The sequence below is a fragment of the Apteryx rowi genome, unplaced genomic scaffold (assembly GCF_003343035.1).
Source record: "Apteryx rowi isolate R43461 unplaced genomic scaffold, aptRow1 scaffold_7, whole genome shotgun sequence".
NCBI classification, from domain to species: domain Eukaryota; kingdom Metazoa; phylum Chordata; class Aves; order Apterygiformes; family Apterygidae; genus Apteryx; species Apteryx rowi.
In genome coordinates, this window is record NW_020450982.1 from 4507564 (window position 1) to 4531555 (window position 23992).

The 23992-nt window shown below is 52.7% G+C and overlaps 2 protein-coding genes across 2 annotated transcripts in view; one reads left to right on the forward strand and one right to left on the reverse strand.

The window, feature by feature from the left end:
• The window catches only part of LOC112975957, a 19734-nt gene extending 11259 nt beyond the window's left edge, over positions 1–8475 (reverse strand). The window contains exons 1-10 of the mRNA XM_026086668.1: positions 8269–8475; positions 7429–7542; positions 6617–6757; positions 5585–5718; positions 4690–4896; positions 4036–4092; positions 2760–2799; positions 1756–1864; positions 1106–1251; positions 13–490 (exon numbers count right to left, since the gene is read on the reverse strand). Coding sequence (XP_025942453.1) covers positions 13–490; positions 1106–1251; positions 1756–1864; positions 2760–2799; positions 4036–4092; positions 4690–4896; positions 5585–5718; positions 6617–6757; positions 7429–7542; positions 8269–8475 — 1633 coding nt within the window. The remainder of the gene's footprint in view (positions 1–12; positions 491–1105; positions 1252–1755; positions 1865–2759; positions 2800–4035; positions 4093–4689; positions 4897–5584; positions 5719–6616; positions 6758–7428; positions 7543–8268) is intronic.
• A 2073-nt stretch (positions 8476–10548) lies between these two features.
• On the forward strand, positions 10549–21177 carry LOC112976036 (fatty-acid amide hydrolase 1-like). The gene is made up of 15 exons (XM_026086863.1): positions 10549–10725; positions 12065–12178; positions 12896–13039; positions 13779–13912; positions 15002–15208; positions 15637–15677; positions 16474–16598; positions 16833–16958; positions 17341–17438; positions 18043–18142; positions 18443–18483; positions 19172–19211; positions 20312–20420; positions 20812–20957; positions 21049–21177. Exons 1-15 carry the CDS (start codon positions 10549–10551, stop codon positions 21175–21177), a joined length of 1731 nt encoding a protein of 576 aa, XP_025942648.1.
• The last annotated feature ends 2815 nt before the right edge of the window (positions 21178–23992 follow it).

Below are 23992 nucleotides of genomic sequence, written 5' to 3' on the forward strand. Positions count from 1 at the left end.
GCTCTGGCTCACCAGGCTGCAGGTCCCTTTTCATGTGAGGTGGGCGAATCAGGATTGGCCCTTCAGTCTCCTCATCTGACCGGGACACCAGTGTTGCAACATCAGGTTGAGATGACAACATTTGCACATCACTCTGCATGTCTGGTTGGAGAGCAGCTGTTTGCATGTCGTCYCACAGGTCCTCTGCGATGGTGATTTGCAAGGCCGTTCTTTGCAATGTTGGACCCTCCTCTGCCTTGCTGGTCATGCTGGACACATCTGGCAATGTGCTACTTGACTTTTGGGATTGCTGAGCCACAGAGGCTGCTCCTGGTGGGGTCTGATTTAGTCCATGTCTCTGGGCTGCGTTAGCCCCAAATGCATCGGTTGTCCATTTCTTCTCACAGGTCAGTCTTTCAACCTCTTTCATGAACCGAAGGCACAACTCCTCCTGCCATGGTAAAGCCACACACTGGACGGCCACAGGCAGCCCCACGGCTCCTTCCACAGCCTAAAACAGATGAAGAGCAGAGAAGCATGATGGGATGCTCAAAGGCTGAAGATCAAATACAGTTCCAAGTTCCGGTGGAAGGAAGGTCTCCAGGACCTTAATGAAAATACCACAGAACAGGAGCCACACACAGGAGCACTGTCCTGACCCAGGGTCCCCAGGGAAAGAGAAAGTCAGGGACACCTCTTCTAGAAGGCAGTAGAAGTGGCTTCTTCTCTGGCAGCCAATCCAGACCCCAAGTGGTCCCACATCTAGCAAGCTATAGTGTCACCAGCAGCAAACACTTGCCAGGAGATACTGGTAAAGGCTCTGGCTGAAAGTGTTTGGACCATGCCACCAAACCAGCTCGAAGGGATCGGGCTATAACATGTCAAAGACAGACTAGCCAAGTTTTTAGCGCTAACACCTCAGCAAAGGAAGGCAAGTAGAAGAGCAAAGACCCCATATACTTAAATGGTGCCAGGTTTGGGGCTGCATGACAGCAGCCGAGGTTGTCACAAAGCCTGCGTGACCCCACAGTCCAGTGTGGGATTACCGTGATCTGAAAAAACGAGCTCTGGAGCAACGAGATTGCCCTGGGCTACCCAAGCCCTGAAAAGGACTTGTCTTTCTCACCTTCCTCAGCTTCTTGTCCCAGGGCTCATCCAAGTACCCGCTGTAAAGCTGCAGCTGTTCTTCATCTGCCTCTGTGACCACGGCGACAGGCACGACTCCCGCAGGGAAGTTGAGGATGTTGTACAACATGGTGGAGGACAGAGAGTCTGGAGAAGATGGGGGGAAGGAGTGGGAGATCCTGGGGGCACATGTAAGGCCTGTGATATGCCAAAAACACTCTGAGGTGGACTCACATCCTGCTGCTTCAAACGCAAGTGCCCAAACCATGCAAGCAGAAGCAAAACATCCTAGAGCCAGGAGCAGTTCCTGACGGGGGGCTTGCGCTGGGCGGTATTAACCATAGGCAGGAGAGGACAGCTGAACCAGCTAATTTATCATTTCAATCCCCACCTTGAAACCTTCCCAGCAGCTGATATATTTTTGGTGTTCAGGATCTTTAGGCTGTGCCCACCCCAGCTTTCACTTTGCCTTAATGTCACCCCTTGAGATGTCCTCTAACCCTATAGGCATGATGAGAGGGGAGGGCTTGTGGTACGTGGAAACAAAGCTAGGACTTCCACAAGGATTTTCATGGATTTCTCTGCCTCCAAAAGGGTTTGGTGGACTTCCAGTGGAGCCTGTCCATACGTCACCTCCTCTTTGAGGCTTACCAAGGTTTGTCTCCAAGTAGCCCAAGGTGAAGGCCGGTCCCAGCACTGGGCACAGTATAACGTCCAGGTCAAGGTTCTTCCATCGGGTGATGAATTCCCAGCGATAAACCTGGCCAGAGAGAGTCAAGAGGTTGTTATGGATTCCAGGATGCACCAGCCTCCTTCTCTCTCGGGAGCTCGTGTTGCTTTCCCAGCTCCATAGGTGATGARAGGGGTGCAGAGAAGTGCAGACCAGCCCCACCACAGCACCCAGTCCAGGGAGGACTCAGGAGCCTGTCCCCTGTCTATACAATCCTATGGCTTTCTGCAACACGTTAGCAATCAGTATGGACATTTCTTTAATGCCTGGGTTGACCTCAGTCGAGTGTTCTTGAGTCAAATTCACTTTCACCTCAGCAGGAACTAGAAAAAAGATATTGCCTATACCAGTGATTTTTCATGCTCGGCCCCTGTATGTTGCGCCCATTTGTAACCTGTTACTTACAGCTGCCTGGGAGCAATACTAGAGATGCACAGGCCAGGGGTAGTGACTGAAGCCTTAGGGTGTTTGGTTTCAGCAAACAGGTGAACAGCATGAGTAGACTGCAAGGACCAGGAAAAAGGGACATGCTAGGGGCCAGTCACCAATAATTCCCACTTCTCTGAAAGTGTTTTGCTGTTTCCCACTGAGAACAAAATCTTTGATGTTGACAAAGACACACACTACATTGCAAAGCTGGCTTCTGGGAAATCTTTTTTCCCACGGCTGTAACAGCAAAACTGTCCCCCATGGAGCAGCAAAATTCAATTTTGCATTTTTTGCAAGAAGCATGAAGCCATCTGGGATYCAGAGCAGACTGTTTCCTGCATGGATGGAGACCTTACAGAAATCAGGGACCAGGATTTTATCTGTGGATGTCACACAGCAGCCTGAGGACCCATGTCAAACAGCCATCACACCAGTGGCAAGACAGCCTCGCTCAGGAGCAGGGATGGTATTCATCACGTTCACAGAGTCCCATTACCATCATGGCAGCATGGAGGTCTGCGAGTTCCTTCGATGACCTGCAACGAGCCGAACACAAAACTGTGTTGGTCACTGAGCGGGCACGCAGCCGGGCAGGGGCCAATATGCACCATGCCTCCCTGGGGAAAGAGGCAGAGTGTGTGCGATGCAGTAATGCCACTAGCCCCACACACGAGCAGGTACCCTGAGAAATGTTGCAGCAAAGCTCTCCTTAACCTGATCCTCACACTGCGGAACAGGCCCAGCTGAAAACTCATTGCTACACATTTATTGTGGCTCTGTAGCCACATAGTGATTACAAGAACAATTTCTGGGGCTGTTTTTCCTGCCAGCAGGGAAAAGAAACCCCAATCTTATGACTGCTCTTATGTCAGTGCCACCAAACAGCTCATGGTTAAGCAGGGGAGGCAGTTAAACCGGGAAGAAACTAATTGTCTGTCCCCACTCAGGGATGGGTCAAGGGTGGATGTGCTGCTATCACACAAGATTGTCCTTTTTTCTTTCTCTCCTTCCCACCACCCATGACCATGAAAGAAGATCTTATATTATGCAGCTACCAAACAAAGATAGGAAATTTTARGTCCATAAGATCTAGCCCCCAGGTTCACTCTACATGGCCTCTGGTAACATCATTTTTTGCATATGTGTGTCCACATATTGCTGATTAAGTTGATAGGTATTTTTTTGGCCAGGGCTGAGAAGGGCTTTCCACTCCCACTGTGACAAAACTGGCTATGGACCGACATGCTCTGTGCCCTTGGCAGTTCTGATCTCCATTATSTCTTCTGCAATAAGCAGGGAGGGAAAGGTGCTTCCTTCTCCCTTGCCCCAGACATGAATAAAGAACAGAGGCAATGCTGGTGGGAAGAGCTGGCCCATCACAGCCAAAACGCTGCTTGTCATTGATTAAATGGAGACTGCAAAAACACATGGGAAGGCAGGAAAAATCAGCTTGCAGATTTGCAAGTTGATCAAGCAAAGTTGACTGAGGCTAGTGAGAGGCATAAAAAGGGTGCTACAAGGGTGTTGTTCTCAGTGCTATGAGTGCTAATACCTGCCCCAAGGACCTTAATTATTAACCCTTAAACATCCACAAGGATCTCACTCCCATTGACTGAAATGAAGAGCAGGCAGCCAGAGAGCTTGGTAAATCTAGGTGGCAATTTTCTCTGACCAAGATGAGCTGTGAAGCCATCAGGCCACCCTTGTTCTCTGAGGGGGCTTTTTATCAGCAGCAATAACAAGCATCTTCCTTGCTTTTGAGGTCTCCTTACCCAGAATCTGACTCACCTGTTTGGAGGCGATGCACTGGACCACTAACTCCCCAGTAACTGTGGAAGAGAAAGAAACACATTTTTAAATACAAACGACAGCAGTATCTGGGACTCATGGACAGAGGGTGAGACAGAGATTGAAAGCCTGCCCCAGGGGAAGTTGCCCAAGGTTTGTGATCAGGAAGAAAGTCTTGTGGGCAGGGCTGCCACTAGGAGCCCTAGTTGCTGCAGGTCCCTCAGACACTGGCAACACCCACAGTTGCTCCTGTTCTCCCTTCTCTGGCCACTGGGTTGCTTTGTGGCTTGCCTCCTAAAGGTTGTAAAGTTTCTCTGTGGATGACAAGACATGTGGGTTGGACATTTGGTGGCCCCTTCCAGACTAAATGTCAGCTTTTGTGGGTTGGTTGAGCCAGGTGATTTCTCCCAGCCCTTTGCCTGGCTTTGGAGGGCAAGGCTAGATGACATACATCCCATCTGCAGCTCTTGAGACCAAGCTCCTTCAGGGCATCTCTTCCTGAAGTGGGAAGAGCATGCTGAGCACATCATCCTCACCCTGCAAGGGGCTGGCTGGGAATTCAGTTGTGCTAGCCTGCAAATGTCAGTCAGAAAACACAGACTTTCGACAGGGCAGGCAGGGCAGACCCCAGCACCTACCTGAGCCTCTCGCTCGTGGGCTTGAGCCCACACAGTCCACAGAAGCTGGACAGCAGGCGGATGCTGCCACCAATGTCCAACCCAATGCCCAGGATGGAGCCTCCTCCTGCGATCAGAGCTCCCTCCCCTCCAGAGCAGCCTCCAGGGCTCTTCTTGTGGTTGAGAGGGTTCAGTGTCTGGCCATAAATGGCATTACTGCAGTCATAGCTGGGAGAGATCAAAAGGGACAAGTCAGTCACCGGGAACCTGCTCATCATCCCTGCTCTGGAGGATGGGGGAGCACTCACTCAGTGGGTAAATTCAATTGGGTGAGAACAACTTGGGTAACTCAGAAGTGGACAACATGGACTACTTGGCCAATACAAGCCTGCTGCTGACGAGTCTTGGTCCCTCTTCCAACAGCAGTGCAAGCACGGGGGAAAACAAAACCCATGAGGGACCACAGAGCTCATGAGTGGAGAACAGAGGGAAGGAGRAGGCTGGGCCTTGCTACTGTCCTCAGCTCAGCTGCATCCATATGATGGAGCATTGGTGGCTGCAGGGTGGCCAAGCAGAAGTGTAAGGGGCAGAAATGGATGCACCTTGAACCACGGTTATGCCAATAGGTAGGCCCTGAGGTGGCTTCAAATTCAAGGAAGGGGACAGAGTCTAAGTTGCCTGGTCTGTGAAACCTTGTAGAGAAATTAGTGCTCAGTGTATTGCAGAGCAGCTACTGAATTGCACTCTTCCCTGTTGCCCCTCTCCAGCTTCCTGAAGCAAAGGTCTCAGCGGTGTCTCAGGGAGTCAGGGGGCATTTTCTACCGCCCCCCCAAGACCATGTCCCAGGGCARGTTCCACAGGGCTAAGCCTGGGACAAGACATGGCCACCATTACTGAAGTAGGTCCCGCCAATTACTTGATCACGCATTGTGCCGTGTTGGTTTTCACGAAGGKGATGGCTCCTTGGCTCCTCAGCACTCTCACCAGCACGCTCTCCTCTTGCTCTAGGAGGCTTAGTTTCGGTCCCGAACCACAGATGCAGCCATAGCCCTTGAACCCAGAGGGCAGACACAGAACTCGTTAGAGATAAGAAGTGGGGATACGGCACCGCTGCTAATAAGCAAGCTTGCAGGCCCAACTTGAGTGTTGGGCCCATRGAGACATGGAAACCATGTCTCCAGCCTGAGGCTGTTCCCAAAAAAGAGTCTGACACTCCAGGGAAGTTTTAGGACCAACATGTAGCTGCAGTCAGATGCAAATAGGCCTTTTTTCCCTTATTCCCAACCTCAGGCTCAAGTGACTCTAAACACTATGACACTCTTCCCTATCCCACACTTCAGTCCTCTCTCCTTTCCCCATTGGGCATTTCCCCTTGTGGAGGTCTGACTTCAGGTCCCTTTTCCCCTCACCCAGAGCAGGCTTTGCCCATTCCTCACACCTCYAACTCTCCTCATGGCTCTGAGCCCTTCACCTTTCTGCTCCTACCCAGTCCTATCRGAAGATGCTTGACACCAGGTTTTGGGGTGGGACCATTTGGAGGAAGCGGGTTTGAAAGGCAGTTGCCATGGAGTCCAGCGAAAGACATGATTAGTGGAGATAGGCACCATGGTGAGGTAGCCACTGAAATCAGTGCAAATGGCATCAATACAGGGAGCAAAATTTGCCTCCTGAAGAGGTAACCAGGGTTGGGAACTGAGGGATCAGTGCTGTGGTTCAGTGCCTTGCCTACAGCTGGAGCTGGAGGRAATTGCCTTAGGGAGGCAGCAGTTTAGGGTTTATGGCATCTATTTCTAACCAGCARGATGCAGTGGTGAGTAGACACAGGAAAAAGCCCATTATAAATCAGTCTTCTCAATGACATGGCATGTGCACATCTGCCAACCTGACTGCTCACCAGCTCTTAGCTCCACACACTGAGCTTCCCAAATAAGGGGACAAGGGGAAACACCTTGCAAGCCACATGATCCTTAATGCTGATGGGAACACCGTAGAGCAACCCTTTCTTCTGGTTTCTCATTTCCTGGATGTGATGCAGGCAGCTAGGAATAAATGCTGTCACACAGTTCACCTCCTGGTTGACTTCTAAGGCCTTAGCACGGAAGCACAGAACAGAAGAGAAAGGCCAGTCACCTCTCTATTCCATGCAGCTCGCTGTCCTGAGCTTATTCTTTAAAGTTATGCATTAGCAAGAAGAGAAAACCCACCACTACCTTCTGGGAGATTCTCTGCTGTTTCCTATTTGATCTAAAAAGTGCTCCATCCCAGGGTTTCCCTTTGAAGGTCCCTTTGAAGGATCTTCAGGAGCTGAGCACTTCATCTGATGGACTGTATCTGGCCCATGAGCCCTTAGCTGACAACCTTCCTAATTGATATCTGAGGTTCATTCAGCCTTGGAAGAAAGCAGGGTTTTTTCTCACGAAAGAGATTTTAAACACATCACTATCTATCTTGAGCATGGTACTTGTGATGGTTAATGCACCTGTGGGGACCTGGACTGGATGTCCTTCTTAGCCCTTTGCAGTCTGGTGCTCCTGCCACAGTGGAAGGTGTACAAGGTGCTCTGCAGGCACACAGTAAGGCAGGATCTGTCCCTGTACCAGAGCACCAGTCCTCTGCACAGGCAGAACAAGGGAACCAGGGCCATTTCTGCTGGACAGGTGACAAAGAAAAACTCAGGGAGATGGACTTCTTTGTTCTACGGTCAGAAAAGACTGGGGATTTATCTGCTGCCTGTCCTGCCTAGCAGGGCTGGTCCCTCACCTTCTCTATGTAGGAGTAGAGGATGGTCTCCGGAGACAGGGAACCTTCCCTCAGTTTCTCCACCAGCTCCGTGAGCGGCAGTGACAGGATGTGGCTAGTCTGGACATCCAGGTTCTGCAAAGGTGTCAGGAACAATTTAACTTCACCCAAATGAACTCCTGTTTATAACAAACCCCAAAAGGAAAACAGGTTCATATCGGGAGTCAGCCCTATTAAAGGCTAGGCTGCTGATAAACCAGCTGTGCTAGGCACTGCCAGCATGTGGCAAYGCCAGCAGTGTTTGGAAAATCACAGTGATTGAAGTTTGAGCTGTGAGTGAAGTGAAAGAGCCTGCATGGAAGCAGGAATGATTTGCAACTAATTTAGGACCTGATCCTGCCAGCATTAGGCTGAGTGATCCCTTCCCTCCAGCATGCATGGAGTTAGCGAGCTCTGGACCCCCATCTGCTCCCCGGTGTGCGAGAAGCAGGTGCCCTGATGAGGAGCATGAGATACAGGCTGAGCAAAGAAGCTTGCACAAGTCTAGGTCCTCTTCCAGACCAGTTCCCCTCAGCTCTGCTGGTGGAGAATATACGTGAGCGCTCCCTAATCTGCTTCAGAGCAGTGTCCACCAAGCTGGCAAAAACTACCTGTTCAACCTGTTTATGGTAACTCAGATACTCCAGCTTGAAGCAGATTAGGGAGCAACCAGCCATACCTCTGACTGAGCTCTGGAGGCACAGCGAGGAGGACTAGCATCTTTTGCAGTCAATGGTGACTACAAAGTGAACAGATGTCCACACCCTCATTTGAAACATGCCATTTTCTTGCAGGGACAAAAGGAATCAAATGTGACATTACCTCTTTCTTGAACTGCTGGACAGCCTTCTCCATCTGCTCCAGGGCCTCTGCATGGTGCTTAGCTCGGACAAACTTCCTCTTCATCAGCTTTCTCACGGCCCAGGCGAGAGCCATGAGGGCTGCGGTGGAGCTGCACACCAGGATGGGGACGGAGCAGGGGTTATCCCTAAACCCCGAGAGGAGCTGCTTCACCTTCTCACAGATCATGGTGGCAAAGCCTTCTCAGGAGTCAGCAACGTACACGGAGAGAAGAAACGAAGGAAAAGAAGCTGCTAGCTGCTGTCAGTGAAGCTTGGACCTGCTTCCCAGTAACAGCAGGCTGGACAACCCGTGGGGAGCGAGGCCGGACCCACTTCACCTCTCTGAAGGGCGGCCCGGGCGCTTTCTCCTGGCTGCGGCGTGGGGCTCGGCTCCACGGCACATCGGTGCCCCCAGACCTCACGCCAGCCCCCGCTGCGTCCCCCCGCCGGAGCGCGTCGTGGCCGTCCCCCGGCACGGGGCCACGGGCCAGCGGCACCACCGGTGCCCAACCGCCCGCTTCCAACCGCCGCCTGGAACCCCGGAGCAGAGCCGGCCGGTGCCGCCACGGCGCTCGGGGCTCCCCGCGCTCCCGCGAGGGTCCGGGGCTTGCCACCATCCCGCACGGCACATCCCCTCCGCCGCGTTTATCCCCCCCATACGCTCGCTCGGGAGAGGGGAGAAGGTGGGTCTTGCGCAGCGGTGCCTGGGGGGACCCGCGCGCCGGGCTCGAAGCTCCTGTTTTATTTGCTTCCTTCCGACAAGCTGAAAAGCTGGAAATCTTTCCCGCGTGAGAGGTTTTAAGCTGGGCTGACAGCGGGGAGAGGGTACAGGAGTAATTTTCATGGGACTGCAGTGCCCGTGGAAGCTCGCGCTGCCGTCTAACCCTCCAAACCCCACAGCCAAACAGAGTGGGGGAAAAAGGGGGAAAAGAAAAACAAAAAACAAACAGTGGCTGGGAAATAAAAGCTGTTGCTGCACATTACCTCTTGATCCAAACTAACAGGGAGATGCTTGTGCTCAAAGACAGAGCAAGAAGCTGCGAGCCATGAGTTCAGAGAAGGCTCTTCACCCAAACAGCGCACGCCTGGGTGAAGAAGGCCTCTCACATCRTGGGCTTCAGCCTTTCCACGTCGAATATTCGCATGGCTTCAACGCCCTCTGGCACGGAGAGTCCCAGGACACTGCGCACRTGCAGCGTGGCGTTTCCCTCCCTCTCGGCCAGGGTCTCTTGCCAGCCGCTGGGGTGCTGCCAGGGGAGTCCTGATGGCCTGAGGGCTGAAGCAAAGCCAGTGGCCTGACAGTAACGCCAGGAAAATCAGGTCTGGGGGATGTCACCCTCCATCGCATTTTCTAGCTCAGCACCACATCTGCCAGGGATGGCTTAGGCACAGCCGATCCTGCTGGGAGGCAGGAGGACAAAGAAAACATCCCAAATCCTTCCCACCAGTTTTTCCATGATCCTATAGAGAGCATCTAAACAGGACAGCTTGAAATATTCAGGCATGAACTTTTGCAAGCAGTGGGGGGTTTTTTTAGGACAGACCCATGGAGAAAGAAATCATTGTGGCGTTTCTCTCCAAACTGCAAGCCCAGGCAAGCASTTCCCTGGGGGAGCAGGGACGCCAGCTTTCCAGTCTGGACGCTGAGGTTTTTAGCAAAGCGCAGGCGCTCACCCACGCTTTGCCTCACCCATGCTTTGCCTGTGATGTGAACACTGCACTGAATTAAGGCCAAGGGCATTAATTGTTTTTTTCTCCCCCACAGCTGCCTGGGTTCGGGAAACACACAGGAGCCAGATATTTTCAGGAACCTTCTCTGCTCTTTTGATATGGCCAAGGCCATTCCCGGAGAGCACTGGCTGCAGAATTGCAGGGAGGGGCATAGACAGACACACACACTCCCGAGATCAAAGTCTCATTTAGGAAACTGCAATATTAACCCCATCAGAACGGGACCACCCAGCAGCATAGAAGCAGGGGTGGGTTTTTGTACAGGAGCCTTCCAGCTCTGAAACCATCTCCTCTCGGCGTGTGCTGGCACTGGCTGTGCCTGCGAAGCTGCAAACCAGCTAACTCGCTTCGCAGCAAGTCCAGCCCTTTCCTGCGTGCAGATCCCTCCCAGGTTTTGCCTGCCTCTYCCCCCGCTCCCCATCTGCCAGCGGGTGGCCTTGGACCAGGCAGGGAGAGTCCCCGGTGGGTGTGGAGGTGCTGCGGGAGGAGAGGGGACACCCTGCTCGCGATCGCGGTCACGGTCCCCACCATGCGGGTGTCTCTGCCCTTCCTGCCCACCCTGCTCTGCTGCTCGGCTGCCAGCCTCCTGCTGCTGCTGCGATGGCGACGGCGAAAGGGGCTCTGGAGGAAGGTGAAGGAGGCTCGGCAGAGGCACGATCGGGGCTTGGCACAGATGGAGAAGGCTGCGCTGGGCTTTCGGAAGCAGGTGGGTGCAATAATCTTCATGGGGGGAGGCTGTAGAGGGGCAAACACCTCCGCCCATCCTGCATAAGCTCATCACCCAGCCCAAAGCGGTCCTTTTCCCATGAGCGTGCAGGGGKTGGTGGGTGTGGAGCCCCTCTTGCAGGCAGCGGGTTTGTGGCTTTGCGATGGGCAACTGCTGGGCAGGTGGGAGGCCGGGCTGTTTTCAYGCAGCTTGCAGTGGTGTCGGAGGCTTGCCTGGGAATGAAACTGGGTCCTGGCTTATTTTTAAGGGCTTGCCTCCTAATCAGGGGGAGTTTCCTCCTAAAACCTGTGTGTCCCTGCACCCCCTAGAAATGCAGGCACCCCCTTGCGTGGAAACTCCCCTGGGGAGTGCGACAGAGAAGGGGAGGAAAAGCTTTATGGGGTTGCACAGGGCTGTCCGAGCAGAGGAGGGCGATGGGCAGCAGAGCAGGTGTCAGCAAAAAGYAACTCAGAGCAAGAGGAGAAAAACTCCTGCCTCTCATTTGAAAGTGCTGTTAGTGCTCCCTGGCCTCTTCCACCTCAGTAAAATGCTCGTCCTGGCTAATAAAGAGGCTGTAGGAAGAGGCGGGAGGGAATATATTGCAGGCGGAGGCCAAAGTGCAGCTGCACCTCCTGGGGACAGTGCCTGCAGGGCAGAGGTGATGGCACGGAGGCAGGGAGCTGCTCGTGTCCAGCTGAGTTGTCCTCAAATCCAGCTTGTGTGTGCTGCTTCTCTCGGGCAGGCTGCRGTCCCGTCAAACTGCCCACCCGACAGTATGAGCAAACTCGCTCGGGCTCGGAGCCCAGCTTGGGGAATGAGGCTTGCTGCTTTCTCAAAATATTTAGAAGACAGCAGGAAAATTTCTGCTGGCTCAAAAATGACCCCTGTGCTCCGAGCCGAGGCTCTCCCTAGGCCACCGTGGTGACGCAAGGAGAAGTGCTGGCTCCAGGGCCAATTTCATTCCTGGCTGGAGCAGCATCTGCAAACACAGGGCCAGTACACACTGCCATTCAGCAGGGAAAACTGTGCTGAGCAGAGCCCCCAGGCTCAGCTGTGGCCTGTCTGAACAAGGTTTTGTGAAGATTTTCTCCTGAACAGCAGGTGCGGGGCAAGAGCAGTCTGGCTGGGAGCACACAAACTTTGGATTTGTACTAACTCTGCGGGTTTTCTCCCATACTCACCAGGAGCAGGGCTGCAGTCTTGAGGCAGGCATTGGATTAGGATCATTTGGCCCCTGAAYGGCAGATATTTCTAGGATGAGCACGAAGGGGAGAGGCAGAGCCCTTGGCCCATCAGCCGAAGGAGGGGAGGGTCATTCCGTGTCCAATCTTTCCYGTAGCATCCCTCTGTGGACACGGTCTCCATCCTCTCTCTGCCCTTGCCGGAGCTCTCCAGGAAACTCCGCGATGGCTCTCTCCCTCCGGAGCAGGTCTTCTACGCCTACGTGGGCAAGGTGAGGAGCGCGGGTGGCATCTCGCCGGAGCTGGCACCAGCTCTGCTGGGAGAAACCCAGCGGGAGGGCATTGCCTGTTTCGGACGCTGCTGAGCTGCCACCACCTGCCGGGTAGCACTGGCTCCTTCGGCATGTTTCTGCGAGCTAAGGAGATCTGGGTGTCTGGCTGCTACAGCTCTGGTCTTGGCTTGGAGAAAAGGGGGGCAGCAAGCACAGCATCTGGGAAGCCCATACGTATTTGGGGGCATGTATAAGCTACACCTTACAAGCTATACTTACTAAGTTGCTGGGTGCTGGTATGTGTCCCCTCCCCTCCATGTCTAAGTGGGCCGGAAAACCTCAAAGACTCAGTGTTTGGTTTCATTCTCTAATTTTGCYAGAATGCCCCGATCCCCCCTGGATTTACACTTTGGGTGTTATTACTTTATGCAACAGCAGAAGCACAATCAGGGGAACAGCTTTTGCATTCTGCCAGGCTGAGTGCCAGCTGGGACACATCCATTTGTACCAGCCAACGCTATAGTCCCCCTGCATCCAAAAAGCATTTTGGAGTTTGGCATGAAAACATCTTGTAAAGAGGTGCAAAGGGCTGCCCTGATATAAAACTGCCCAAATGGGGAGGTGGGCAAAGGGGAAGAGGCAGATGCCCTTTTCAAAACAGTGTTGTGCAATGGTGCGGGCTGCGTCTCACCCGTGGACTTTGCTGGTTTCCCCCAGGCCCTCCAAGTCACCAGAGAGACCAACTGCATCACGGACTACCTGCAGGAAAGCGAGACCCAGCTCCAGCAAGCAGCACGGCCCAGGCAGCTGGGTTTGCTCTACGGGGTGCCCATCAGCATCAAGGACTCCATCAACTGCCAGGTACCACCAGCGTTGCGTGTCCCGAAGTCCCCACGATTTCAGGTTTGGCRGCGGGGGGAGGTTTGACCTCCGTGTCTGGCTGCACCGCAGCACTTGCTCTAGCGGACGCGGGGTGCCMCTGCCCTGCCAGGTGATGGGATTTGCTGCCCATCTCCCACACGAGCRAACGGAGAAGGCTGATCAGATTTATTACAAATGCACTATGTGCGTGTGCCGGATGGGGGCATCCTCACCACTAGTTCATGCTCATGAACCACTAGTTGCAGGTCAATGCCCTGATTTATTTAGGTGTTTCCTCTGCTCCAGAATATCCCGTCAGTCCATGGCAGGGTGTTGTAGGGCAGGTCCCATCTGTGGCTCAGCCAGTAGCGCGGTTCCTGAGCACCGTCCTTCCCACGACAGCTGTGCCGGGGCCCTGTGACCTCTTTCCCGTAGCAGAGAAAGGGGAGGAAACAGGAGGTCAGCAGGGGAGTGAGGAAAAGCCACTTCAAAAGCAGCTTTCCGGCACTCACCATCTCCCCTGGGGACCTCAGTCTGTCTGTCATCCTTGTGACATCCCTACACAAACTAGGGGGACCGGTACTGGAGGTGCATGCACATACCTCTATAAATARCACAATGTATTATGTAAGCAGGCACTTTGGGGTGCTTAAAAGGTCTTCTGCATTTACATAAAAACCACGCCGCTGAGGAACACTGCAAACCTCCGTGTGGAAACCTCTTTGTCCTCCGTTCCCAGGGCTACGACTCCACGATAGGGTTTGTAAGTAACATCAATAACCCTGCGGCAGAGGACAGCGTGCTGGTGCAGGTGCTGAAGAGGCAGGGGGCAGTTCCTTTCGTGAAAACCAACGTCCCTCAGTCCCTCGTCAGGTAGGTGGAGAGCCGCCTGCCCTCCGCTCCCTTCCCTTGCGGTAGTGGGATTCCTCACTCCCTGATCTCACATGAGGGTTTCTATTAATTATAGGCTAATTCACATTTCCCCCTTCTTTTTAAATCATGACACCTATTCCCCTTCCTTAGTCTCTCTAAGTTTTAAAGCTACTCAGAATGAAAATTAATTCTAATTCCAAATGAAATAAAGAAACAAAAGAGGAGAAGAAGAGAAATCTGCCCTTTCTTCCTGTGCTGGGTGTTTTTAAACTACTTTTTATCTAACTAAACCCTCAGAGGCAAATGCCCATTCGTGGAGGGGGAAACTAGTTAGCTACTTAAGTTAACGACCTTAAATCATCGTGCCGACCAAAGCTCCTGACGTGGCTGGCAAGACCACTCTCAGTGTCATTGGTATGGATGAGGTCAGGTGTGCTTTCCTGGACAGCTGCCCCGCTAGCATCCATGTGTCCTGCCAAGTGAACTGGCAAAGTTCCTCCAGTGTTGCTCAGCCCCTGAGAACTGCCTTCCTTAGTTTTGTGGCAATGATTGGCCGTGCTTTCAAAAAAAAAAAAAAAAAAAAGCCACACAAAGGGCCTGCCCCGGGATTATCAGATTTTACGCTGGTTCCTGGGGGATCCCGGTGTTCAAGTATCACTGCAGATTGCATTCAGCCTGTTCCCAAGCAGGGGCTCGTGCTCTGCCATCCCTCCCACCGCAGGAGGGCCTGGACCTGCACTGGACAGGCTGCTTCAGATGGCCAGTGGCCCTCAGGACTGCCTGAACAGGGAGTCTTCCCAAGAGGTTTGATGCATTTGTGCTGCCAGAGGGTCTGTCGTCTTGGTCTGGGGATGACTTGGCACTAAAATTAGTTGGCAATGAATTCAAGTTCTTGGACCACCGTGAAAATGCTGGTCTTCTCAGGGGTTTTGGGAAGCTCTCTAGGCCCACGGGATGTCAATGTAACAATTGGTGAACTGCCTATTATAGAAGCTTTTAAGGCCAGCCTGTGGCCTGGGTCTCCCATGTGACCTTCCACATCAACAGGTATCTACACTTCTCTCATCTGCTCGCTCTCTCTCTCCCCAGCTATGACTGTGAGAACTTAATCTTCGGCCAGACATTCAATCCTCTGCTCTACACCAGAACCCCCGGAGGCTCCTCCGGTGGAGAAGGGGCACTCATAGCAGCAGGTGGGTCCATTCTGGGCTTCGGGACAGACCTTGGAGGGAGTCTGCGTTTGCCTGCTGCCTTCTGTGGGATCTGTGCACTCAAACCCACTGGGAACAGACTCAGGTACTGCGAGTAATGCAGCTGCTCAGGTGAGACCCACCCTGCCACCCCRCTGACTGCTGTGCCAGGATGCTCCTGCCTCCCTCAGCAAAGGGAACCAGGCAGGGCTCGTTTCTCCCCCCTGCCCAGACATTTCCTGAGGCCTGTACGGAGGGAAGCACCATTCCAAAACAGGAACGTTCCCCCAGAACAGAGATGGGGAGACTTTCCTGTCCCTGTCTTAAGGGGGGTCATTCTTGACTGACAGGGCATAAATCATTCCAGCCTACACTGGGTCCCTCTCTCCTTGCCTTCCTCTTGGCCCTTCCTTGGCTGACCTCTGCATTTGCTTAGGAAGGGCAGTGCTTTCACTAGCACTTGCTAATGCTTGAAGACTTTCCCTTCTCTGAAAGCTGTTCATCTGCTGTATGTTGTGTGTCTTTACTTCACAGCAAGAAAGGAGTCATTTCTGGTATCCTTGGGCAGAAGTCAGGTAGGAACTGATGGTTGTCTTCCAGGGAGGGGAGTGGGGCAGGCATGGGAAGGACCTTCAGCTGGCTATGGGGGACCTTCTCCAACACATTCAGAGAGGGAAGGTTCCCTTCCAGGGATTCTTTCCAAAAGTCAGCCCCATGTGGCATCATGCAGCCGACTCAAGGCAGCCAAGTCGGGCATGGGAGCCTTCGCTGGGAGACTCGCTGCACCTTGGATGTCGATAGGGACAGTTGTACAGCGCCTGAGACATGCCCTAGGAACAGGCAAGGTGTTGTGCTATAGCTGCACTTGGCTGAACTGTATAGCTGTGGCCAGAAGGCCCAAATGCCCTGGTTTTCCTGGAGCGTGCATGGCTCTAGCTTGGGCTGCAGGCCAGCTGGAGGACCCTTTTTCTTCTGAGCCTGTCCAGTCAGAAACTAGAAGTCTCTGGGCAAGATGTCTGGATACATATCAATGGATAACAACTCTGGGCCCATAGCTATCACAGTGAGTGGGAGTAGAGTTTTGGCAAGGACACAAGCTCCTGTGCCCCCGGGTCAGGATGTGGCGCACTTTGAGCAGGGCAGGCTGCATCCTGCCTCCCACTGCTTCAGCAAGCCATAGGCCTGTTGGTGGGAAGAGCTGGGTGTGCGTCCCCAGCCCAGTTCTCAAAGAGGAACTGTTGCCAATGCTAGATTGGGTCAAAATGATACCCAGGGGCCCTGCTTTTGGAGGACATCCTCTGTGCAAGCTGTGCAGCTCCTCAGTGATCCCCTACCCACCAACTATGAATGCTCTTTCCCGATCTCCTCCAGTGGTTGCGGCGGTGGGGCCGATGGCAAAAGACGTGGAGAGCCTGGCACTGAGTATGCGGGCGCTGCTGTGTGAGGACATGTTCAGCCTGGACAGCACCGTGCCCCCCCTTCCCTTCAAGGAAGAGGTAAAGGACTCCAGACAGGGAAGATGAGCTCGGAGAAGAGCTGCCTTTGCTTAGTCTCAAAATGCCAGTGGCTCACAGGAGCCATCCGGGACCTGTTCCAGCCTGTCGCATGCTGCGGGTGGGCACGCGGGTGAGAAACTTACTGCTTTGCAGTCTTGCTCTGAGGCATGGGTGTACTGCCTGCTCCTGACATCACCAGTGCCCTTCCAGCTGCAGCRCTCTCTTGTTCCACAGGTGTATTCTAGCACGCAGCCGCTCCGCATAGGCTACTATGAGACCGATTTCTTCACCATGCCAAGCCCTGCCATGAGACGTGCCGTTCGGGAGACAAAGCAGCTTTTGGAGGATGCTGGTCACACGGTAGGACGTTACATTAACCCCTTGCGCAAAGATCAGGAGTGAAGTGGAGTGTGCAGATTCGTGCCCTCTGTCACCCGCTGAAGGGTTTTAGAAGGGCTTTTGCGCCTTGGGGCCTCTTTGGGCATCACGCAGCCAAGACCATCTCGTATCTTTTGAATCATCAATTGTTGCTCAAAGGGAAAGCTGCATTTTTAGTGGGAGGGATGGTTGGGATGGGGGGACCTGGTGGCCTCAGACACCAGAGGCTATCCTGGGGGCTCATGTCAAGAAATTCTCAGTGCTAGCCGAAAGGAGCCCAGCTCGGGGCACTGCGAGGCCCGATCACTTCTCCCACCCAGTCGTTGTGTCTGTAGCACTGACTCATCTTCCGTTGTCCTTTCAGCTGGTGCCCTTCAAACTTGATAACATCAACTACTTCATTTTTAACTTATGCGTCAGAGGACTGTTTGCAGATGGGGGCACCTCATTTTTCAGGAAATTGTAAGTATAGCCTGGAACAGCTCAGAGTGCTCAGTGCCTTACTATGAAAATCCTCCCTTGGSGGGGGGGGGGGGTCTGGGTTTCTCAGACAAATAATGAATTAGATTTAGGTCTAGTCTGGTGTTGGTTGGGTGACAAGGGGAAATAGGTCTGCTCTTTATCTGGGTGCTGGATCTGSAAGAGGTAGAGCTGGGTTTGGTTCCTGACTTTGCTGCAGATGTCCTGTGTGAGTTGTTTAACCTTGCTGYGCCTCAGTTTCCCCACTTCAGGGTGTCTGAAGCCAGTGTCCAGATATGGGAAGCAGATCYGCTAGAAGTACATAGTGGCTGATACCCATTGAGATTTACGGGGCAGCTTACAGACAAGCATTTCAGCTGAACCTTGGGGCTCTTTGGGAGTGTTACCAGCATGTGACAGATCAAAGAGAGTCAGATGCTGATATCCTATAAATGCCCAAACACCATGGGAATCGGAAACCCAGAGGGATGGAGAAGACTTCTTTCTTTCACTTAAATACATTGTTCAGGGGGGTTGACCACACAAAAGCTGATCTACTGTAATTGCTTCCTAATGCTGCTCAGCTAAACACCCTTTTCTCTTTCAGCGAGGGGGAGCTGGACAAAAGCAGCGCGGGGCTGCTCTTACGGTTGTCGAAAATACCAGACTGGCTAAAAACTCTCCTGTCCTGGATTACCAAACCCTTCGTAAGATCCATTTCTTCCTAGCATAGATGAAGTCAAGCAATAGGTGGTGAATAACTTGTTTCCCATTGGAATGAGGCTTTACCATGGTGAAGGCTCCAGGCTTTGCTTTCTGGCTGTGTTTAGACACATCTCCTCCAAACTGGGGTGATGCCATTTCTGTCCCCCCATACCCATTTTGGGGAAAATCCACAAGTCCTGCCTGAGCACTGAGTCAACAGCTTGTATTTGTGCTAGAGCTGTCTAGGAGGACAAGGCTGTAATTAATGTAAATTCTTTTCTTTATGACTTTCTCCTTCTCAGATGCCCCGATTGTCAAGTGTCGTAAGAAGCATGAGAGCAAAGTGAGTAAATCTGAGCCTAAGCCAATGTGTAAAGATTTGGGTTTCTCTTCTGGATTTAAAAACTAGACACCAGTGTTTTCTTCATTAGGGATACTGCGCAATCATGTGCATCTGAGAAAATATAAGGCAATGATGGGAGCAAACTGAGAGCACTTTATGCCAATGGCATAACTCTTCAGGGTTTGACAAACTGTTCTAATACTGAGGATGGTAATGAGGACAGGGGCTCACAGCCTCTTCCTTATGAATTAAATGAAACTTGCAGGCATGAAATATGCTGTTAGCTTCAGCCCTGGTTGATGCATACATCACGCTATGAAGTAGGGGCCGTGTAAGACAGAACAAAAGGCAAATGCACAGAAATAGAGGCTTGCTCTCACCTGCTGTGATGCCAGTGCTGAGCTGCCAGTGGCAAGAAAGCACTCGATTTCCATAGCTGAGAAGGTGTATTTTGTGTTGTGCCTCCAAGACTGTCCCCGCATCAGAGGATTAGTCTGTCTTGTCCAGGACTGGCCTTTTAGAAGAAGAGCCTTGCAAGGAGGTGCTTGTTCCCCTGAAGGCACTTGCATTTCTTGGACACAGAGCACTTGGCAGAAGATGCTCTGGCAGTTCAGTGGGAGGGCTGAAAGGGACTGCGGCCAGCTGATAAATAGGATATAAAGACTGAGGTGCTTTTCTTCCTTTCCAGCACAGTGGAAGACCTCTGGAGTCTTCACTATGAGATTGAGGTAAATTATCACCATTTGGGGTGTTGGATGTTTCTTTCGTTCTTTGTCTCTTTGGGAAGAGGTGGATTTGGTGGCCACCAAGATTAGGAGGCTATCAAGTCACCATCAGCCTGAGACTCTACATGGTTTTAGGGTTAAACATGCCAGTCTAGTAGATCTTCATTCACTTATATTTGCCCCTTAAGTATAATAAAATCAGCATCTGCATCTTGCAAGCTGATGATATTTTGGTAGGGACAACTAGAGATCCCAGAGCAGAGCAGGTCCCAGTGCACCAGACACTGCGCAAATGTGTGGTAAGAGCTGCTGCTTCTCTCCAATACCACACAGTCTAAAGAGACCAGATGAGCAGTGAGAGGAGGGACTGGTTTGCCTAAAGTCACCCAGCAGATTAGTGGCAGAGAGGAGAACAGAGCTGGAGTCTCCCCAGGCCCATCTCTATGGATCACACTTGCTCCTGTAAGGCTATGACTTCTGCCCTGTAAAAATTGGTGTGCAGCTTTCAAAAGCAAAGAAGTCTCATGAGCTTCTTCCCCGCCCTGGCTGGTCCCATGAATSCTATGTGGGCTCAGCTCTGTTGCTTTGCTCCAGGGAGATGGCAGGACCTGAGCTCCCTGCCTTCTAACAGGAAAAACAGCAAGTTAAAAAGATGGTTTGCGGGTCTACCTGCTTAAAGGTAGACATAAAACCAKTTTTTTCCAAGTGGAATCACACAGAAATGGCTTCATTTTCACTAGGGAGGAACATATGTCATTCCTGAACTGATCTCGCTTGGATTTGCAAGGTCTCAGCACACTTAAAAATTAGGGCCACACTTAAAAAACACATTCCTTCTCTTGAATTAGTGCTTAATTTTGATCTCTTTGCCCCTCCAGTTTTAGCAGCAGTGTGGGTGCTTTGGTTGCAGGGAGGGCTGCCGGCCAAGCAGCAAAATGTTGCTGGATTTTTATCAGGCTCAGGTCTGATGTAGCTTGCCTGGAACTGGTGGCTGCTCCTTGGGAAGGGCCAGAAGCCAGGCTGGGAGCCCAAGGAGAGCTTTCAGCTGACAGCCGGGTGGCAGCATCTCTGCCCCACCGACCAGCAGTGCTTTTGCTCCTCAGGAATCTTGCCACAAATTTATCGCCCAGTGGAAAAAGCTGAATCTGGACGTCATGCTTTGTCCCATGCTGGGCCCTGCTCTTCCTGTTGGCTAYCCTGGGAAGCTTTCAGGTAGGACTGCCTGTGGATGCAGGAGTAGTCAGCCTTAATCCCTTAGCTCCACTGTCCCCCTCCTGCGGCACTTGCACCAGTCTGAGTGGAAAATATTGCCCTTCACCCCTAGCTTCTCCAAGGCACCACTCAGCAGTGGGGAGAGCTTAGCTCTTGGGGCTGCTGAAGGTCCAGCCTCTTGGATGAGCCCCACAAAAACCACCCTGATGCATGAGGGAGCCAAGGGGCAAGATTTGCTTCCMGCAGCCCCTGACTTTTCAACGCAAATGACCTGTTAACTAGAAGTGGCTTTGGGCATTTGCCATAATTCACRTGCCGCAGTAGCCTTCGCACGCAGAGGGCTTTTCGCTATGATACACCGGTGCTGCAAGCTCACCCCCCTCTCCCGCAGTGGCAGTCAGTTACACCATCCTGTATAACTGCTTGGACTTCCCCGCCGGAGTGGTCCCTGTCACTACTGTGACCACCAAGGATGAGGAGGAGCTGAAGGGCTACAAAGGGCACTTCCAGGACTGGTGGGACCGGATCCTGGCGAAGGTGAGTACTGCCAGGTCCCGAGGGACGCGGGCATCCCTGGCCCATCCCGCRGACGTACTCCCTGCCCTCACCCGCTCTGTTTCTGCGACAGGGCTTTCGCGGCAGCGTGGGGCTGCCCGTGGCCATCCAGTGCGTGGCATTGCCGTGGCAGGAGGAGCTGTGCCTCCGGCTCATGCGGGAAGTGGAGAAGCTCACCCGGGAGAAAAACAGACTCCTCTGAGGCCCGCGATCTCGCTGAGAGCGGCRTCCAAGTGGTGCCTACCAGTGCTAACGGCAGCACAAGCCATCGTTTCACTTAACTAACTCGTAGGACTTTCCCACCCATGAGGCTGCACTGATGATAGCTGTGATGGTTGCTCACTTTGGGGCACAAGGGGAAACTGAGGCTTGCTCCACTTGGGTGGAGTTTTCGCAATAATTGTCCTAATACAATTTTTTTCATTAATGAAAAGAGTCTGTTATTTCAGGGAGGGAGGTGTGTTTGTGTTTTGGGTGGGAATTAAGTGATTCTCTCAACATGCTCCAGAGAAGTGCAAGAACATGATCTTATAAATGGGGAAACTGAGGCACAGGTGCCGGTTTTGTCCAGGCTGCCTAGTTGTTCAGACTCCTGTTCACAGTGCCATAGGAAAAGAGCTGCTCCCTGAGCACTCCACTCTGCAGAAGCTGCTCCATGGGGAAGAAATTCAGTATTTTCCCCTGCTACAGATCAGCAATCGGAGACCAAAACTGCAGCCTCTGGTAAGCAGGGGGGAGCTGGGCAGCTTCCCACGGTGCAGAGCTGCTGGCACCCGCCTGCCAGCTGGCCGGGCGCGCAGGAGCTCGCAGGGGAAATGCCCAGAGTGGTTATTAGCTCCTGCATCTGAACAAACACCTCTTCTTGTTTTCCCCGCAGCGGAGGTACAAACTGCTTCAGCCCGCCGCATTGCATGTGTAAGCGGTGTGCCGGTGTCGGGCATCCAGCGGGATGCTCGGCCCTGCGTGCTCCCTCCTCCGTTTGGTGGAGGGAGCCAGGCCAGGTTTTCCGGCTGGGTTCTCCAGCCTCTGGCAGGAGCTGACCCCGGGGCTGGCAGCACAGGGTTGGCGCTGCTCTGGCTTTCCCAGGGTGCCAGGGAAAGGCACTGATCCCGGCTCTGGCCGCAGAGCAGAGCGGGGATATCTCACTTGAGCGTTCAAGGCAAATGGCCAGCCAGYGCCCAGCAGGGCCTGTGGCCGGATGAATGTTTCTTCCCCTTCAGAGCTCAAAAGGTTTTCCCAAAGTAGCGGTGTCACAGACAGATTATAACAGACCTTCAGCAGAAAACTTTTTGTTTGTTTATTTACTGTCGTTGAACCCAATTCATGCAAAAGTATGGGGTCTTTTCAAGGGCTGGCCAGAGGAGTTTATCCTACCCTGATTCTTTATCAGCAGGCATTAATAAAGGAGACAGAAAAGGATCTCCAGGCAGCCCAGGACTGAACACTATGTAAAGGCAAACTTCCAAAGAGTTGTCCTTTGACAGAGAGGTCTTTCCCCCAGTACAATTGCAGGGCATCACTGCCTACCCAAAAATTGCTAGAGGGGGTTGTACCCTTTCTCTGTTTGCRTTCTAAAGTTAAAGCATGTAGGAGATTGTCCCAGGACAGGCAGCGCCATACGCTGTCCTGAGCTGGTGGGACACTGGCCCAAGCAACACATTCTTGAGCAGCCAAGCGCTGCGTTGCCCTGCTGGTTTAACCAGTCTCTGCTTCGCATGRAGGTGGCAGGGTGCAAGAGTCCAAGTGATGGAGATGGCCTGTGGATCTAAGCCAGGAAATGCTCTGTTTGGGGACCTCAGGCGAAGGCCTCCAACAAGCCACAACAGCTGCCAAGGAGCAACGCACCAGAAAGGGCAAAGGCTGCCATGCAGCTGCTGGGACATCAGGCGGCAAAAATGGGCCCCAGTTCAGCATGACCGGAGAGAGGTTAGTGCATATGGTGGCACCAAAGCTGAAGGCCATCCTGGGGCAATTTAGGATCATCTACACCAGGGCCACCGGCTCTCAGCCCCCCCACAGCCAGCGGGGAGAGGTAGGGACACCCATGTTGAGATGTTTGGCTGTTTTCTCTTTCCATCCTAACCAAATGGGGAGGATYCTCCTCACCTTTCCTAGTTGGCAATGAATTTCTCTGCCAGGTCTTGCTTCTTCCCTGAGCTCCCTCTCTGCTGGCACAGGAATAAGGACATGTCCATAACAGGTAAGGTAACATGATAGCAGCAGGAGCACTGGCTTTCAACTCCCAAACAAGACATGTCCTTCAGAGAGCAATGATTACCCTGGTCAATGTCTGCTTACAAGCTCTGCTACTCCTCTTCCAGGAGCAGAGCCAGTATCTGCTGACAGATCTGCATCATTGCAGGTRTACAAGGTATCTGGGCCATTCATTGCATCTGGGCAGTGAGCTTCCAGAGACATCCCCCACTCCTTCCCATGGCTTTACAGATCCTCAAAGTTTGAGAGAAGCTTGATCTTCAGCCCATCCTTTCTGTGCTGAGTTGTGTACTCCTCTGGGGCAGTCCCATGATGGGGGAAACACCATGGCAAGAGTCAGCTTCTGCAGTTGGCAAGGCGGTCGGGTCCAGCTCCTTTGTCTTTTGCTGGTTGGAAGAGGGCTTGGAAACTGGAGAGCAGATAGGATCCATCAGAGGGATTTCCCAAGGCCGTTCATCACCTGATCTGGGTCACCAAGAAGGCATTTCAAAAAGGGGCTTGGCATGAAAATGACACAGCAGTCATAGTCCTTGAAGGTGTCTTCAGATGGCTCCTTCCAGGCCTTTCCAGAGTCAGCATGTCCTGCTTGCTCCCAAACCCTGCTCCATGCTTTTTGTTCTCCTGGCTCCTGAGTTTCCTCCTCTTAGATGGTGCAATTTCATTCCCTATACTTGGCCCCCCCCCCGGGGCAAACAGAGCTATGTCATCTCCAGGCTGAGGGCTGCACATGCCGTTGTCAGGGAGAGAGAGAGAGATGACAGCTGAGCACCTCTAGTTAATGGTCTTAGCTGCTAATTAATTAT